Genomic DNA, 16,423 nt, shown 5'->3' with positions numbered 1-16,423 from the left:
GTAAACTACACAAAACTTTGGTCGGTTGGGAGGAGATCCCAGATACTCCTAAGAAAGTAGTTCGAGGTAAGTACTGTTAGGAAAAATACAAATTACTTAAAATTTGTGATTTTTGGCCCTGCTGTCAAGAAGTAACTTCAGGAGAGGAATTTACCTTTGAAGTGCTTGCTTTGCTTGGATAATGCTCCCGCTCACCCCCCAGTACTTGATGATATCATCGGCCAGTTCAAGTTTATCAGAGTGCTGTATCTTCCACCGAACATCACCCCTCTCCTCCAGCCCATGGACCAGCAAGTCATCTCTAATTCTAAGAAGCTCTACTCCAAGCACTTATTTAAGCAGTGCTTTAATGTCACACAAAGCACCAACTTAATTTTGCGCGAATTTTTTAGGAGCCATTTCAATATCGTGCACTGCTTGAAGATCATAGATCAGGCTTGGGAGGGAGTAACTCGACAGACACTGAATTCAGGTTGGAAGAAGCTTTGGCCTGATGCTGTTTCTCCAAGATATATTGAAGGTTTTGGCCCCAAACCTGAACCTGTGCTTGCCATAGAGGAAGACATAGAAGAGATTGTATCCCATAGCAAGTCCATGGGTCTTGAGGTCGATGAAGATGTCATCACCAAACTCGTCGAGGAGCATCATGAAGAGTTCACCACGGAGGAACTCAAGGAGCTGCATGCCATACAGAATGATGAGTTCCAAGCGCATTTGAACGAGTCGAAGGAGATCGAGGAGGTAGAGCACATCTTAATTTCGGCTGCAATAAAAGAGATGTTAGCACGTCATCAACATGTAGTTGACTTCATTGATAAGTATCACCCACAGAAACTTCAGGTTTGCCGTGTAGTTTCGCAATTCGATGATGTCTGCTTAACCCATTTCAGAAAAACTCTGAAAAGCCGTACCAAGCAACTTTCTCTCGATAGTTTCCTTAAAAAATCTACGAAGCCGTCTAGTGATCGTGATGAAGAGAAAGTGAAGCAAATAAAACTAAGATTGAATTGAGTGAAAGTGATGAAAATTAAAAATCAAAAAGAAAAAAAGGAAATAAAAAAAATATAAAATATAATAATTGAATAAAAATAAATAAGCTAAATTAGGTTAAAGTTCACATAGTGTAAGTTCGAGTGAGTTACAGTACTTTATCGCAGTCACCATCTCTACCTCCTCGCCGACCGTCTATCTCCTCCTGCGTAGCAAAGCCTACGCCTTCGTTGGCCGGTCTCTAAGGTAAAGTGACAATAAAAACCCCTTTTTAATCTATTTCTTTATAGCTATTATTTTTTACATCTCTGTTATATAATGTAATTGTATTATTGCTATGTGTAATTATGTGTAGTAATTTATTAAGGAGTTATCATAGGTTTTTGGGCTGTAGAACAAATTATACAAATTACAGTGTATTCTTATGGGAATATTTGCTCCAACATACGATCGTTTTAACATATGATCTATGTCCTGGAACGAATTGAGATCATATGTAGAGGTTCCACTGTATATATATATATATATATATATATATATATATATATATATATTTATATATATATATATTTATATTTACAGTATATGTCTATATGTGTATATATATACATATATATATATATATATATATATATATATATATATATATATATATATATATATATATATATATACAGTGTGTGTATATATATATATATATATATATATATATATATATATATATATATATATATATATATATATATATACATATATATATATATATATATATACATATATATATATATATATATATATATATATATATATATATATATATATATATATATATATATATATATATATATATACAGTATATATATATATATATATATATATATATATATATATATATATATATATATATATATATATATATATATATATATATATATGTATATCCATCCCTGGGAACCTTACCCCGAATGAATTGATATTCCTTTTGATGAAATGGAATTTGAGGACTTTAATGCCTTCACTGAATCGCAATGAAGTATTATGTAACCATCCCCTAAGATATCTCTCCAGTTCTCATCCAAAGAAGTGTTACTGATGACACATACAAGACAACCCTTAACAGTTCTTAAGAGGCAGTCTCAGGTGTGGTGGGTGGAGGTTGCCGAGCAAGAAACAAGTGTCAGGGTAAGCATTGTCTCCAGTGTTCATATGGTATCGGTTCTTTTTTTGGTGATATGTCATCTGTTAGCAAAAAAAGTTATGCATTGAAGTGGTTTTGAGGGGTTTCTTAGAGCCTAAACCTGAGGATATCCTTTATACACACTTGGGTCCATGCTTTGTATGTTGATCCACTGGCCTTATGGCAGGTAAAAAAATATTTATTAGGTGTGTTGTGTTGTATTGGATTCCCTGTCTTAGCCTTAACAGGAAAGTTTTTGGGGACTATACAACACTTCTCAAAAAATAGGGTTTTTCTTTGCCAAAACTCCTTATTTTTTGCTTTCTTGCTAAGTTCATATACTGTATTGTAGAATTAACAAAGCTATGGCTTTATTTATTTATGGTGCATCAAATTATTGAGTAAAGTAATTTATATTTGATTTGTTAGTTTCCATTAATTTAATTGAATTTATATTTAGAGATATTGTATACATTTTAGATTGTATTGAGTAGTTGGTCTTTGTAAGTTTTGCTTTCTTTTCCTCTGCAAACTATAGAAAGGCACTGGGATACTTTTTGGAAGAAACTGTGTACAGTAATTAAACTATTCCTCATAAAGAAATCACCAAATGTTCTTTGCAGGGGCAGGAATAATGGCATTGGGCTTCATATTTAAATTTTGTTATTTTTTGTCAGATCTTTAGTTTACAAATCTACATACCGTATATATTTTTGTCCAATTAAGAATTTTATAGAAGTTTCAAGACTAAAATTTAGCATATATCCAAGAGACTTAGATGTGTCTCCAAGTTTTCCTGAAGACTTTTTCCTGTATAATCTATTAGTCTTTTTCTATTTGAGTCTACCAGTGTCCTTCATTTTAATGTATTGTACTGTTTATTTTTTGGTTGACATTGATTTTTATTAGTTTACATTTAATGCAAATCCTAATAACACTGTTGTACATGCAAACTTAAAATACACTGATAAATTGCTTCAATTTTGTTTTAGAATATATATTGACTAAGTGAAGTAGATCTGAGAGGGCACTCCGTAGGAATAAGGGAGCGTTTGAATCTCCGAGTTATTTAGAGAAACTCATTTTAATGGGGTTCAGTATGTGTATGTTCTTTTTAAATCATGTTTGTTTTATTAATACATCTACAATAAAAAACAGGATTTTATTACATGTTGTATATGTATACGGTAATAAGTAATAATGTAAATTTATGTGATATTATATGATCTTTTAGTTGCTTTTGTTGGTAAAGGAAACACATATTCCTCAAAACCAACTCTTAATTGATCTCTGGGTATTGTTGAATTAGTATTGGATTAATAATTTAGTTCAGGTAATTTGATCTCTATTAGTAATACTGTATCTAAAGAGTAACTGTAGATTTACAACCTGCCACATCAAGTTACCAAATAATTATTAGAGGGTTACATTTCATAGCTCATATAAGCAAATTGCATATTAGTGTACTGTATACAGTAGACCCTTGTTATTGACGGTTTGGTTTTTCATGGTACAGAGAACTGTATAACCTACAGTATGTATATAAAAGTTCGTGAATTCACAGGTGTGTGTTGTTGCTCTCAGCTCTACGTTTTCAAACCGGGTGCACTCTTTTGCACCCGGCATTCTTCGTGCCATTTCCATCCATACACAATGCAGTAATTAGAAATGATTACACATAACTGTTTGTTATAAACCCTTTGCATAGTAATTCTGATTATGAAAAAGATTAGAAGAGGTTTATACAAATATGTTTTAAGTGATATTTGATTCATAATATAAAAGTCTCTCTCTCTCTCTCTCTCTCTCTCTCTCTCTCTCTCTCTCTCTCTCTCTCTCTCTCAAAAGGTAAAAATTTTGAAATGGATTATTTTTATTGAATTATTGTCTGCTTGAATAATTGTCTATTAGAAGAATGTTATTTCAGTTAAGAAAAGTAAGGAAAATAAATAGAATTTATGATAATCGATAGCTTCCTTATTTGTAAACGAAAAAATTTGCACCTTTTTTTTAAAGAAAGCTTTTTAGAATTGCCATCACATGATATGAAATATGTTCACTTAATAAACTCATATTTTGATTTGTTAGCTTAAGCACCGCGGATAAAACAGGAAATGAGGTTTCCTTTCCCAGTTCAGTTAGCTCATAAATCAATCGGCTCCCAAACCTTTTTTTTTTTTTATTCCAACTGCGAAGAATTTTTTTACAAGTTAAAGAAGAATGAAAATTATAGTGGAACACATTTCATATTCTTATCTTGTGCTATGTTTAAAGAGATTTCTTTTTAAATAAGAAAGTTGAACTTTCTTTGTTATGAAATATTGTAATAGAAATAGAGGAAAGATATATCTTTGTAAAACAACAAATCTATGTCAATTTTGAGGGAGGTAGCTAAAAATAGAACGTATGTCGCAGTTAGGGTAAGAATATTACGCAGTACATTTGTCTAATAAACACCTAAAATATTATGAACGGCAAAGTATTTTTCATTCTAGTTATTTAAACCTGAATGCTTGTAATTTCTTATGCAGGAAGGAATCAAATATTATTAAAAGGAAATAATAAGATGTCATTAAAATTAGATAAAAACGATGAAAGAGGGGAAAATAAATTTATGATAGATTAAGATTTACCGTAAAGGGAGGTTTTTGATTTACGTACGTGTTATGTAACGACTTACTGTAAAAGAGAGAGTGGTTTTAGTCATTTTTTTATCTTGATTTTTTAATTTGCAGTAGGATAAATATTCATATATTCATTGAAAAGAACTACTAATAGTATATTTACAGTACTGTACTGTATACAAAATACTGTAGGCTGAGACTTAACACATGGAATTAAATTTTGTCAGCTGACTTATTACTGTAGTTTTAACACAAAATTTAGCATGCTGAAAAGTCATGATTTTTAATAAGATAATTGTGCTTCATTAAAACAAATTTGTACTTTTGCTTTTAATCTGGTTGATATCAACCATCAACAATTACTGTAGTTATGACAATACCCACCCACCAGCCAGTCGACGCCTCCAGATTGCATCATGCTTAACGAGTTGTTATAGTGTAGAACTTTGTCTTCTCAAGCTTGTAGTTTTGCCTGTAAATGAGGTAGGCCAGTTTGGAGTTCAGATAGAGCTAAGAGTAAGTTTCATTCTAAAAGGCTTTCTGCTCCTATCTATTTGTGGAGGTGAGGGTTTTCAGAGATAGAACTCGCTACCTCATCTGTGTCCTGTTTACTTCCAAAGCTCCCTTCTCCAATTGTCCATTCAGCTTTGACAATTATGCCTTTGGAGAAGGAGTTGTTGACTCTTGTGAAGAAGAGCGTCCATCGAGTGAGCGGGTCTTGCTCCGGGATTTCATTTAAAGATATTTGTGATCTTAAAGGCTTCAGGGGCTTGGCTTCCCGTAATCGGTCTCTCGGTGAACAACTTAGTGGCGAAGATCCCTTTCAAGATGGAGATGGTCCAGTCCATCCTTTCATCAATCTGTTAGGGGGACTGGATGGTCTCGATTGATCCGGAGGATGCCTATCTCTAGGTACCTATTCATCCAAAGAACAGATATTTTCTGTGTTTCACCACGTCATCGGTTTTTCAATTCAAGACCTTTTGCGTTGGCCCCTCCACAGCTCCTAAAGTTTTTTCTTGAGTAATGGGTCTTGTCTTGGTTATCCTTCACCATCCAGAAATTTGAATGCTGCCTTACCTGGACAATTGGTTAGTTCATGCATCCTTCCTATAGGACTGCCTCCGGATCTAGTCCTGGCTGTGTCAAGAGTTGGCGATTCTTGTAAATTTGAGGAGATCTTCCTTGATCCCGTCCCAGATCTCCATTTATCTGGGAATCTCCTTAGACTCCAGGATTTTGAGGGCTTCTTCTCAGAGTCTTATAGACAAGCTTCTGAGATTGTCGGAAGAATTTCTGTCATCGGAAAAGCCTACCTCCTTATGGAGGTCTCTTCTCAGAATTCTAGTATTGTTGATCCAGTTGATTCCAGGGGGATGTCTCAGGATGAGATCTCCTCTGACAGGTTGGGATTTTGTTCTTGATGAGACTCATGGTCCGGAGAGGCTGACTCCCCAGTAATTTTCACATCTTTCGGGCCAAAAAGTTGTTTAAACTTATGAAACCAGCCTTTGCTGGCTTGGAAAGTCATCTGCAGGGTTATGATTTCTTTGTTGCTGGATGGCTGAGGATGATCCCCCGTGAAATCCCAAAGTAGAGACTTGGCTTTTTCCCAGATGGTGAGCGAGTTGATGGCAGTTCCCTTACAATGCTGGTCCTTGATCCACAAAAAAAAGGGCATTCTACATCTTGATCATGCCCTTTTCCCTCACCTTGAATACAACCTTTGCACTGCGGAGTTACTAGCAGCCACGACAGCACAAATCTTAGCTGTTTTCTTCTTTATGTACCACTCAGTACTCTTGTTAACACCAAAAAGTCTTCCTATTGATGCATACTTGATCCATTCCTTGCATTTATCAAGGACTTTTACCTTCTCCTCAAGCGTCTTGACCCTCCTCTGCCATTTAGCAGAATCTTCTTAAGTCGAAGCATCTCTCTTGAGGGCCATGATTTTGAAACAAAGCCAAGGCAAAACTGAGGCAAAGAACGTAAGAATGAAGCAAGCGACGCATACGCAATGATACATGAAGCAAGAGTGAGGTCGAGTCGGCAAGATTTGGGATGTTGAACTGGGCGTAGAGGAAAGTGGCGCAAAGTAGGCGGGGTGCAAAGGAATGTGGTCGGTTTTAAAGTGTCAGGCCACGAGAGTACTTATTGTGAATGTGTGATTTTTATTTACTAGGTTATATGGTTCTCTGTATTGCAAATGATCGAATCTGTGAAGACCGCGTGTAGGCAATGGTCAGTGACTTGGTTGGTTATAAGTTGACCCACCCTAAGGCAACAAGCATTCATTGATTTTTTATCTTCGTGGCTGTCTCTATTATCTAATCCCAGTGAATAAGGAGGGCTGACTGTATACTGTATGGGTAAAACTCACAGGAATCTGATGCTCAGACAAAAAAAAAAAAAAAACTAGAAAAACTAAAAACCTTATTTGAATCCTGACTGGTTCTGTTTATTTTTCAAGACATTTTCTAGATGAAACCAGTCAGGATTCATGTGTTTTAGTTTTTTATGAGTTAGTTTTTACACACACTACAGTATTTACGCTGAAGCATAATCAACGCTATAATAGTAATGAATAAACGTAAGAAAATTAGATACAGTAATACTTTACTCTTCATAAAACTGAAGTGTAAAGGAAATAATTTCCTATGTATGGAAATGCTGTTCCAAGCATTGTAAAGCTGTGAGTTAAGAGATATGGTATAAAGAGAGTTTTATACAGAACAGCATACGCTTTTTGTGATAGATCCCTTATTATTATTATTATCAATTGCTAAGCTACAACCCTAGTTGGAAAAGCAGAATGCTATAAGCCCAGGGGCTCCAACAGGGAAAATAGCCCATTGAGGAAAGGAAACGAGGAAAAATAAAATATTCTAAGAACAGTAACATTAAAGTAAATATCACCTATATAAACTACGAAAACTTTAACAAAACAAGACGAAGAGAAATAAGATAGAATAGTGTGCCCGAGTGTATGATCCATGATCCATGTTGTACGCCCTTTCTTTCAACTCTTCCACCAACCGTGAAATCTCTGTCAACTTCTCGAGAGTGATGGCTTCATTTTCCTAATCAGGTTCATTGGTCTCCTCCTCTTCCTCACTTGCTGAACGGACTAATTCAGCCAGGTCCTCATCATGACCTTCTAGCAATTCCAAGATTTTGTTGTCAGCCACTTCAGTGAAGCCTTCGACTTTGGCTGTCTTCGCCAAAGTCATGATCTTCTTAGTGTCTCTTGGAACGCTTTATCAGGACTGAAGCCGCCAAAGTCCTTAACATACCCTGGCCATATACGTTTCCAACAGACATTCACGTTCTCAGACTTGACATTGGGGAAAGACTCATTGACAACAGACAGACAGTCTGCAATCGTGAACGTCTTTCAATACTGCATCACGTTCAGGTTAGGGTCATTATCGTTGGCTACTTGGAGTCGTGCAATCACTTATTGGCTGTTGTAGCCCTTGAAATTCTTGGTTACCCCCTGATCCATAAGCTGGATGAGGGTAATGTTGTTAGGAGGAAAGATCACCACTTGAATGTTAGTGAGAATGAATGTTTGGGAGCATTGTCAAGGGTGAGGAGCACCTTAAACTCCATGTCCTTACTCTCGAGGTAGTCCTTCACCTCCGGCAAGAAGCAGTACTGAAACCAGCTCAAGGAGAGATACTTTGTTGTCCATGCCTTCTAGTGCATCCAGTAGACAGGCACCAAATTCATGTTGTAATGCTAAAGTGCACAGGGCCTTGCCGACTTACAAAGAAAGTTGAAGTTAATAAGGTGGCTGGCGGTGTTACCACACGTAATCTACGTACACCCAGGGAAGATAGAATAACATGATAAATAATAGAAAATAAACCCAAAATTGAATTAATCAATAAAGAAAATAAAGTTAATTTCACTTTACACGTAAATTAGAAAAATAGGAAAAAATTTACACCGTTAGCCTAACTGTCCTTTGCTGCCTTAGAACCAAGAGCACGGTGCTCCTCCTTAGCATCTTTCAAAGCAAGCGTGTCAAGAAATAAAAAAATCATATTTAATTAAATTACAGTAAATTATTTTGTGAATACAGTATGTAAATTAAATTGCTACAATTGTACATACATATACCAAAGGCACTTCCCCCAATTTTGGGGGGTAGCCGACAACAACAAGAAACAAAACAAAAAGGGGACCTCTACTCTCTACGTAAATTTAAGAAAAAGTATGTATGCTAGTTAACATTTATGTTAAGAGAATGTACTGTATTTTGAAAATGCAAAAATTTAGATAATAAATCAAATACAGTACAGTATGTAAAGGTACTGAAGGTACCAAAAACTAATTATAATTGGCAAAACTGCATTTCGTATAATATATTCTGCGGGCACATGTCTCTACGATACAGAAAATGTTTAATCAAATTAATTACGTAAACTACAGTAACTACAGACCATAAGAATTTAAAATATAAATGTCCGTAAAGTCACCAGTTTCATCTCATTATTATTATTACTTGATAAACTACAACCCTAGTTGGAAAAGCAGGATGCTATAAGCCCAAGGGCTTCAGCAGGGAGAATAGCCCAGTGAGGAAAGGAAATAAGAAGATAGGTAAACTATAAGTAATGAACAATTAAAATGAAATATTTTAAGAAGAGTAACAATATTAGTATAAATCTTTCATATGTAAATTATAAAAATTTTAAAAGATAACAAAAGGAATAGAAATGATAGAATAGTGAGCTTGAGTGTACCTTAAAGCAAGAGAACTCTAACCCAAGACAGTGGAAGACCATGGTGCAGAGGCTATAGCACTACCTAAGACTAGAAAACAATGGTTTGATTTTTGAGTGTCCTTCTAGAAGAGCTGCTTACAATAGATGAAGAGTCTCTTTTACTCTTGCCAAGTGGAAAGTAGCCACTAAAAGATTACAGTGCAGTACTTAATCCCTTGGACAAAGAAGATTTGTTTGGTAATCTCAGTGTTGTCAGATGTATGAAAAAGAGGAGAATGTGGAAAGAATAGGCCAGACTATTAGGTGTATGTGTAGGGAAAGGAAAAATGAGCCATAAACAGAAAAAGGGATCCAATGTAGAGGGATGTCACAACAAATCTAACAAAATGGTAAACAAGAGGAGTGCATTAATGTTTTCACTGCTGGATTTGTAAGATGCCACCTATCAGGTAGCTTTTGGTAGATTCTTAAAGGTCAGAACAGTTTCCAGATTTTTTTTTCACCTGTCTCAAAACAGCTTTAGATGAAATTGTTAGATTATACCAGCATTTTATATTAAAGATATATAAATTTCAATAGAGACCATAGAATTCATGCACTTGTTAGCAAACAGAATTTATATCTTGAACATTTGGACTATTAGCAGAAAGCTCTGAATTTCTTCTCCAACAGACACATACGCCCGAATTCGAGACTTGTTCTATCTTGTACCCCTTCTCCATGATGAGGTTTTGAAGCTTGTCCGGAAAACTTGCTGCTGCCTCATTAGTATTATCATTATTACTTGCTAAGCTACAACCCTAGTTGGAAAAGCAAGATGCTATAATCCCAGGGGCTCCAACAGGGAAAATTGCCCAGTGAGGAAAGGAATAAAGGAAAAATAAAATGTTTAATTAGAGTAACATTATTTTTAAATATTTCCTATATAAACAATAAAAACTTTAACAAAACAAGAGGAAGAGAAACAAAACAGAACAACGTGCTCAAGTCTACCCTCAAGCAAGAGAACTCTAACCCAAGACAGTGGAAGACTATGGTACAGAGGCTATGGCACTACCTAAGACTAGAGAACAGTGGTTTTGGAGTGACCTTCTCCTAGAATAACTGCTGACCATATCTAAAGAGTCTCTTCTACCTTTAACAAGAGGAAAGTGGCTACTGAACAATTACAGTGCAGTAACCCCTTGGGTGAAGAAGAATTGTTTGGTAATCTCAGTATTGTTAGGTGTTTGAAGACAGAGGAGAATAAGTAAAGAATAGGCCAGTCTATTCGCTGTGTCTGTGTGTAGGTAAAGGGAAAATGAACCGTAACCAGAGAGAAGGATCAAATGTAGTACTGCCTGGTCAGTCAAAAGACCCCATAACTCTCTAGCTGTAGTATCTCAACGGGTGGCTGGTGCCCTGGCCAATCTACTATCTACTTTGTAATTTTCACTTTCCTGAGGTGAAAACTTCACTAAAACTTATCAAACCAGCCTTTGCTGGATTGAAAATTATTCTGCGGGGTTGCGGCATCTTAGATGGTTGATGGCTGAGGATCATCCTCCATGAAATGGCGGACTATAGACTTGGCTTTTTTCCAGAAAGGGAGTGAACGGATGGCAATCCCTTTATGATGCTGACCCTTGATCCACATGAAATTGGCATTCTCCATCTTAATAATGCCCTTTTCTCTCACCTTGAACACTTCCTTTGCACTGCATGGGACTCTAGCAGCCACGGCAGCACAAAACTTAGGTGCAACCTTCTCTGTGTACCTCACAGTACTCTTGTTAATGCCAAATAGTCTTTATACTGTTGCGTATTTCATCTCTTCCTTGCACTTATCAAGGACTTTAACCTTCTCCTCAAGCATCATGACCTTCCTTTGCCTTTTAGCAGAACCATCAGAAGTTGAAGCACCTTTCTTGAGGGCCATGATATTGAAACAAAGGCATGGCAAACGTGGGGTAAAATATGTAAAAATGAAGCAGGAGATGCACATGTGAGGATACACGAAGCAAGAGTGAGGACAAGTGCTGGGTGGAGAGGAAATTGACATGAAACAGGCCAGGTGGAATGGAGCGGGGTCCATTTGAAATCGTTAGGCCGTGAAAGTACTTATTGCAAATATGTGATTTTTATTTAATAGATTATACGGTTCTCTGTATTGCAAATATTAAATCTGCAAAGGTAGAACCCACAAAGACCTAGAGTTGACTGTGCTAGTTAGGGCCTATCAGCCTACTTATCCTTGATAAGAGGTTGCTGGAGTCATCTCCCTCTCTCCTCTACGGGACCATGGAGACGCATAATCCAGGGAAGAAAAAGAATCAACCAGTTCATTTATATGGGAACTTCTTTCCCACCAATAAGTGATTTCCCCTATTTTAAAGGATAGAAGGTTTGTTGACAAATTGGAACAAAAAGACAAATTCTGAAAGCCATTTGTATTTTTCCAAGCTAACTAAATCTGCAGCTTTTAAAGTTGAACCTCCCCACTCAACCACCCCACTCAGTCCTGAGTTGAAGAGTCTTTGCCAGGGAAGTGGGCTGGGAAACTTGCCTGCACTCACCACTTTGTAGGATGTGTTCCATTATTTGTGGTGTTGCCCCACTTGAGCATTCAGTGTTGGTGGCTAATCCCCATTTGCGGCAGTTATCTCCAGTTTTGCCCAATTTTACCCTTGCTCTGTTGAGGGCTTTCCAGTTCTTCTGGGTGAGGGTTATTCTGCTGGGTAGTTCTTTGTTTGGGCTGGGCTGCGCCTCATCGGATGGCCATCTGTCAATTTAGTGCTACTGCATACAGGCTAGATAAGTGGCAGGAATGTGACCGATGGAAGGACTGGGTAACCTTAAACAGACCAAGGGTAAAAGTTAGCAAAACTGGAGATAACCGCCACAAATAGGGATTAGCCGCACACATCCTACAGGGGTGCCCACTGGCCCCTCATTGCTTAGATCAAGACCTCAGAGAGCCAAAACGACAACACCCTCCTGTGGGTTAGACATTGGCGTGATAAGATATGATGGCCACCTGTCTTTAACTACCATTTCAGCTGTGTTGAAGACATTCCTTATTTTAAAGTACTCATATTTGTACAGCCAGCAAAAAAATAAATTACTTTTTATATTTTTTATATTTTGGTGATGATAAGTTTCTTTTAACTGTAGAGTTGGGCTATACTTTAACTCTTTTGTCGATTTTCTAATGTAATCTGTAATTTGCATATACTGTACTGTATTATTTTTTTAATATATGTATATTATCTTTTTTCTCAAAATACTTTTTGTCTTGCTTTATTTCTTTTTTTTTTTGCTATTTTATTGCCTATACTGTATAGCTTGGATACCGTAAATACTTATTACCATTAGCTTTTTTGAAGCATAGTTTTTGAAAAATGCACCTTTGATATCATGTTGTACTGTAATAACTTTGCTGTTGTTGAGCTGCACAAGGTATGTTAAGGGGTGCGGCTCATGACCTCTGCTTGGAATTTTGTTAGTTCAGATTATTGGCTTTTTTGGCTAGGAGAATGTTTTTAGTTCATGTTCCTAATAATATTTTCAATAAAAAAAATTTTTTCTTTTAATGGCTAAAACATCCTTTTCTTATATTTACGCAAGCACATCCTGTCCCTTATGCAGCTCTTTTCTGACCATGGTACCTATTTATTTAGTTTTTTCTAGAATTTTAAGGAAAGATATTTATGCTAGTCTCATAAACTTTAAGAGCACAATGTTCTTTGATTAACACAGAAAGATAATATAATTTCCTTCTTCTTTTGATAGTGTTGTAAATAATGTTTGCTGTGTGTTTGTCAAAGTTATATTCATCATATCTCTGTCTGCTAGTTTATATATTTATAATTCATATGTAATGGTTATGCTGAAAGACACAAAGATAGCACCGTCTTACTCGTCTGGTCATGATGATCGCAAGTATTGAGGGAAATTATTGCTAAAAGTCCATACTTGTGCATACTGAAGTATATTCAACCGATCTCCATAAAAAAAACTTTGAAGCTGTATATCTGTGTCTGGTTATTTATGTATTTAGAATTCTTATGTTATGATTATGCTGAAAGATGCATAAAGTGTCGGAGACAATGAAGTGTAATTTTTTTTTTACAGAAAGTAACTAGCCGAGACTATATTATGCTAGCAACATCTTACTGGTGTGGGCATTTGGTTCATGTAGCATATATATTTCTGGATTTCAGGGAAGAGGCTCATCTGTCCTTTGTAAAGAACCTTTAATTCTGATGAATATGTCCTTATGATCCTCAGTGATGAGGAAAATTACTGCTAAAAGCCCATAATTATGCATACTGAAGTATAATCAACCAATCTCTAGAATGAAAAAGTTAGAAACCCAATTTCTCAAAAGATGAAATTTTTACAGAAAATTTGCTACTACTTTCTTGAATATTGATAGTTTTGTTATTCAAACATGAAAAAATACGGAATTTTTTAGTCTATGATCTGTACATTCACTTTCAAAAAAATGAAAAACGTCCAAATGAAAAATAGTCATCCTTTAAAGTGAATAATATACATTGATAAAATAATACATAAGATAATTAAGAAAGCTAAAAAAAATACCATTTATAACTTTTATAGCATAGAATTCTCTTTCAAATGGATTTTGAATGAAATAGATTGATCGAGAAACAAAAAAGTAGTAGGAGTTTGAAGTAACCAAGATAATGATGTTTTAATTTGACTGAGTCGCACCCCTTAAATAGAGTATTATCTTGTTCGTTTGTTTGACTGTTTATTCTATCTACTGGTAATCCTTGCAGGGAATACTGTAAATAGGAAAGCATTTTACAGTTTGTTCCTTTTGTCTTCACCATTGAATTTTATTTTTATATTATCTGTAAACTGAGATTTTATCAGATATATAAGAAACAGATCATTAACTCACCTCTTTATACCAGTTGCCATATGCCGTGGAACAGTACCAGTCTTGCTGGGCCTTGCTAGAGCTCTCGGACGTTCTACCTCGGGGGATCCCCTTTTCCTACGCATATTCCCCCCGACCACCATCCCTTTGCCAGTAATTTCAGAAGCTCCACAAATGTCGAAGAAAAAGAGTTTCAGCACTTTTAGACCAATAATACCCAGGTCTCTCTCTGCTACTCTGCCTTCCAACTTAGATGTCGTATCTCTTGTAAGTGTGGACAGTGATAGGGATATTGGGTAAGTGTTTATTTAGAAATATTATTTCTGAGCTCTCATATTTTGTCATGATTTTATTCAGCATAGTTGCCATAGATAGAATAAAGCTCCTTTATTGAATACTGAAAATAAGTTTTAAAGTTTCTGCAGAAGTTTAAAAGTATTGTTGATTATCATCCATGGGAAATATTTATTCCTTAAAACTTTAATGATGCTTTTAATTTTTATGAACCTCCCCTAATGTTTATATTGCTTCTCCATATGCTCATTTTTTCTACATTTACCCCCAAAATTTATCAAACATTTTCCCATTTTCTTTCCTTTAAAAAATACAATCCCCAGTAAGGTAATGAGACAATCTAGCAGTTAATGGTAAGTAGCACATTAGTAGTTACCAATTCTTCAGTTTTCTCCCTCGCAGCTCTTGTCAAGATGTAGATCTCCCATTCGAGATTGTGATGAGTTTTTATTACATTTTAATTAAATATCTACTCATTTGATTAGCCTTTTTGCATAGGGAAAGCACTTGGTTTCAAGTAACCGTTGTGAGTAGAATGTTCCAAGTTAGTGTTTATGGCACCGGAGAGTAAACACAGTAAAACAATATGGTGGTTCTTAGTATTGAATTCCAGTAGGGAAAGACTGCCCCACTTCTTCCCCATATGGGATAGACTACAGCCTGACTAGTGGGTATTGATTGTCCTCTGTGTCGTAAAAGACAGTTTGCCTTTATTTTATATTAAATACAATAGTTGTTTGATTTTTATGACGGTCAGTCTAAGAATATATCAATAACTAGGACTAGCTAACTAGATATTTTTAACATTTTTGTGTGCTTAAAGGAAAAGAATTTCCCTATAAAGTATCATTTTGGAAAGAATTTCGTATCTCAATTTAATTTGGTATTCATATATCTGCTATTAAACATTTACTTTTAGGTATTATAACATATATAAGTGGCTAGTAATTAGGTCTACATTTCAGGACTGGCAAGTGGTTTTACATACGAGGGCTGTTAGAAAAGTATCCGACCTTTGGGCGGGGAATGAAAAATTGCATCCCTGGAGCGTTGGAAACCTAATCACCCTCAAAGTAGTCTTGCAACTCCACACACTTCTCCTCCCGGTGCCGCCATTGTTGGAAGCATGCCGAGAAAGCCTCTTTCAAAATGGAATTTAGTTAGGCTGTCGTAGCAGCCATATTGTCCTCTCTTGTCTGAAATCATGTTCCTTTCAATGGTCTCTTGAGTTTAGGGAAGAGCCAGAAGTCGCAAGGAACCATATTAGGAGAGTAAGGAGCCTGCGGAACCACAGGGGTCTGATTTATTTGCCAAAAAAGTCTGAATGAAGTGCGACGACAATTTGATGGAGTAGAGCTGCTCCAGTCGTCATGTCATTTTTCTTGAAATGAAAAACCGACGCGATCACTACACACTACCTCACTCAAATGCTGCTTGTCAACAATTGACGCTACCAACAAGCGTGAAAAAATACACGCATGCACACAAAGTTTCAAGGTTGATTCGTGCAAGCGCGCTTGATTCAAATCCATCACATGCTGGAAAAGAAAAAATAAGGTCGGACGCTTTTCTAACAGCCATCGTATTATTATTATTATTATTATTATTATTATTATTATTATTATTATTATTATTATTACTAGCCAAGCTACAACCCTAGTTGGAAAAGCAAGATGCTTAAGCCCAAGGGCTCCAACAGGGAAAAATAGCCCAG

At 35.8% G+C, this 16,423-nt stretch overlaps 1 protein-coding gene across 5 annotated transcripts in view; it reads left to right on the top strand.

The window, feature by feature from the left end:
- The window catches only part of Pi4KIIIalpha (phosphatidylinositol 4-kinase III alpha), a 303,864-nt gene that overhangs the window by 61,798 nt on the left and 225,643 nt on the right, over positions 1 to 16,423 (top strand). For all 5 annotated transcript variants that reach the window (XM_068355017.1, XM_068355020.1, XM_068355018.1 and 2 more), the window contains one exon: positions 14,450 to 14,711. In XM_068355017.1, the coding sequence (XP_068211118.1) occupies positions 14,450 to 14,711 (262 nt within the window). The remainder of the gene's footprint in view (positions 1 to 14,449; positions 14,712 to 16,423) is intronic.

The sequence above is a fragment of the Palaemon carinicauda genome, chromosome 31 (genome assembly GCF_036898095.1).
Source record: "Palaemon carinicauda isolate YSFRI2023 chromosome 31, ASM3689809v2, whole genome shotgun sequence".
Lineage (NCBI taxonomy): Eukaryota > Metazoa > Arthropoda > Malacostraca > Decapoda > Palaemonidae > Palaemon > Palaemon carinicauda.
Note: the sequence above shows the minus strand (reverse complement) of the source record. Positions and strands in the feature narration are given on the sequence as shown.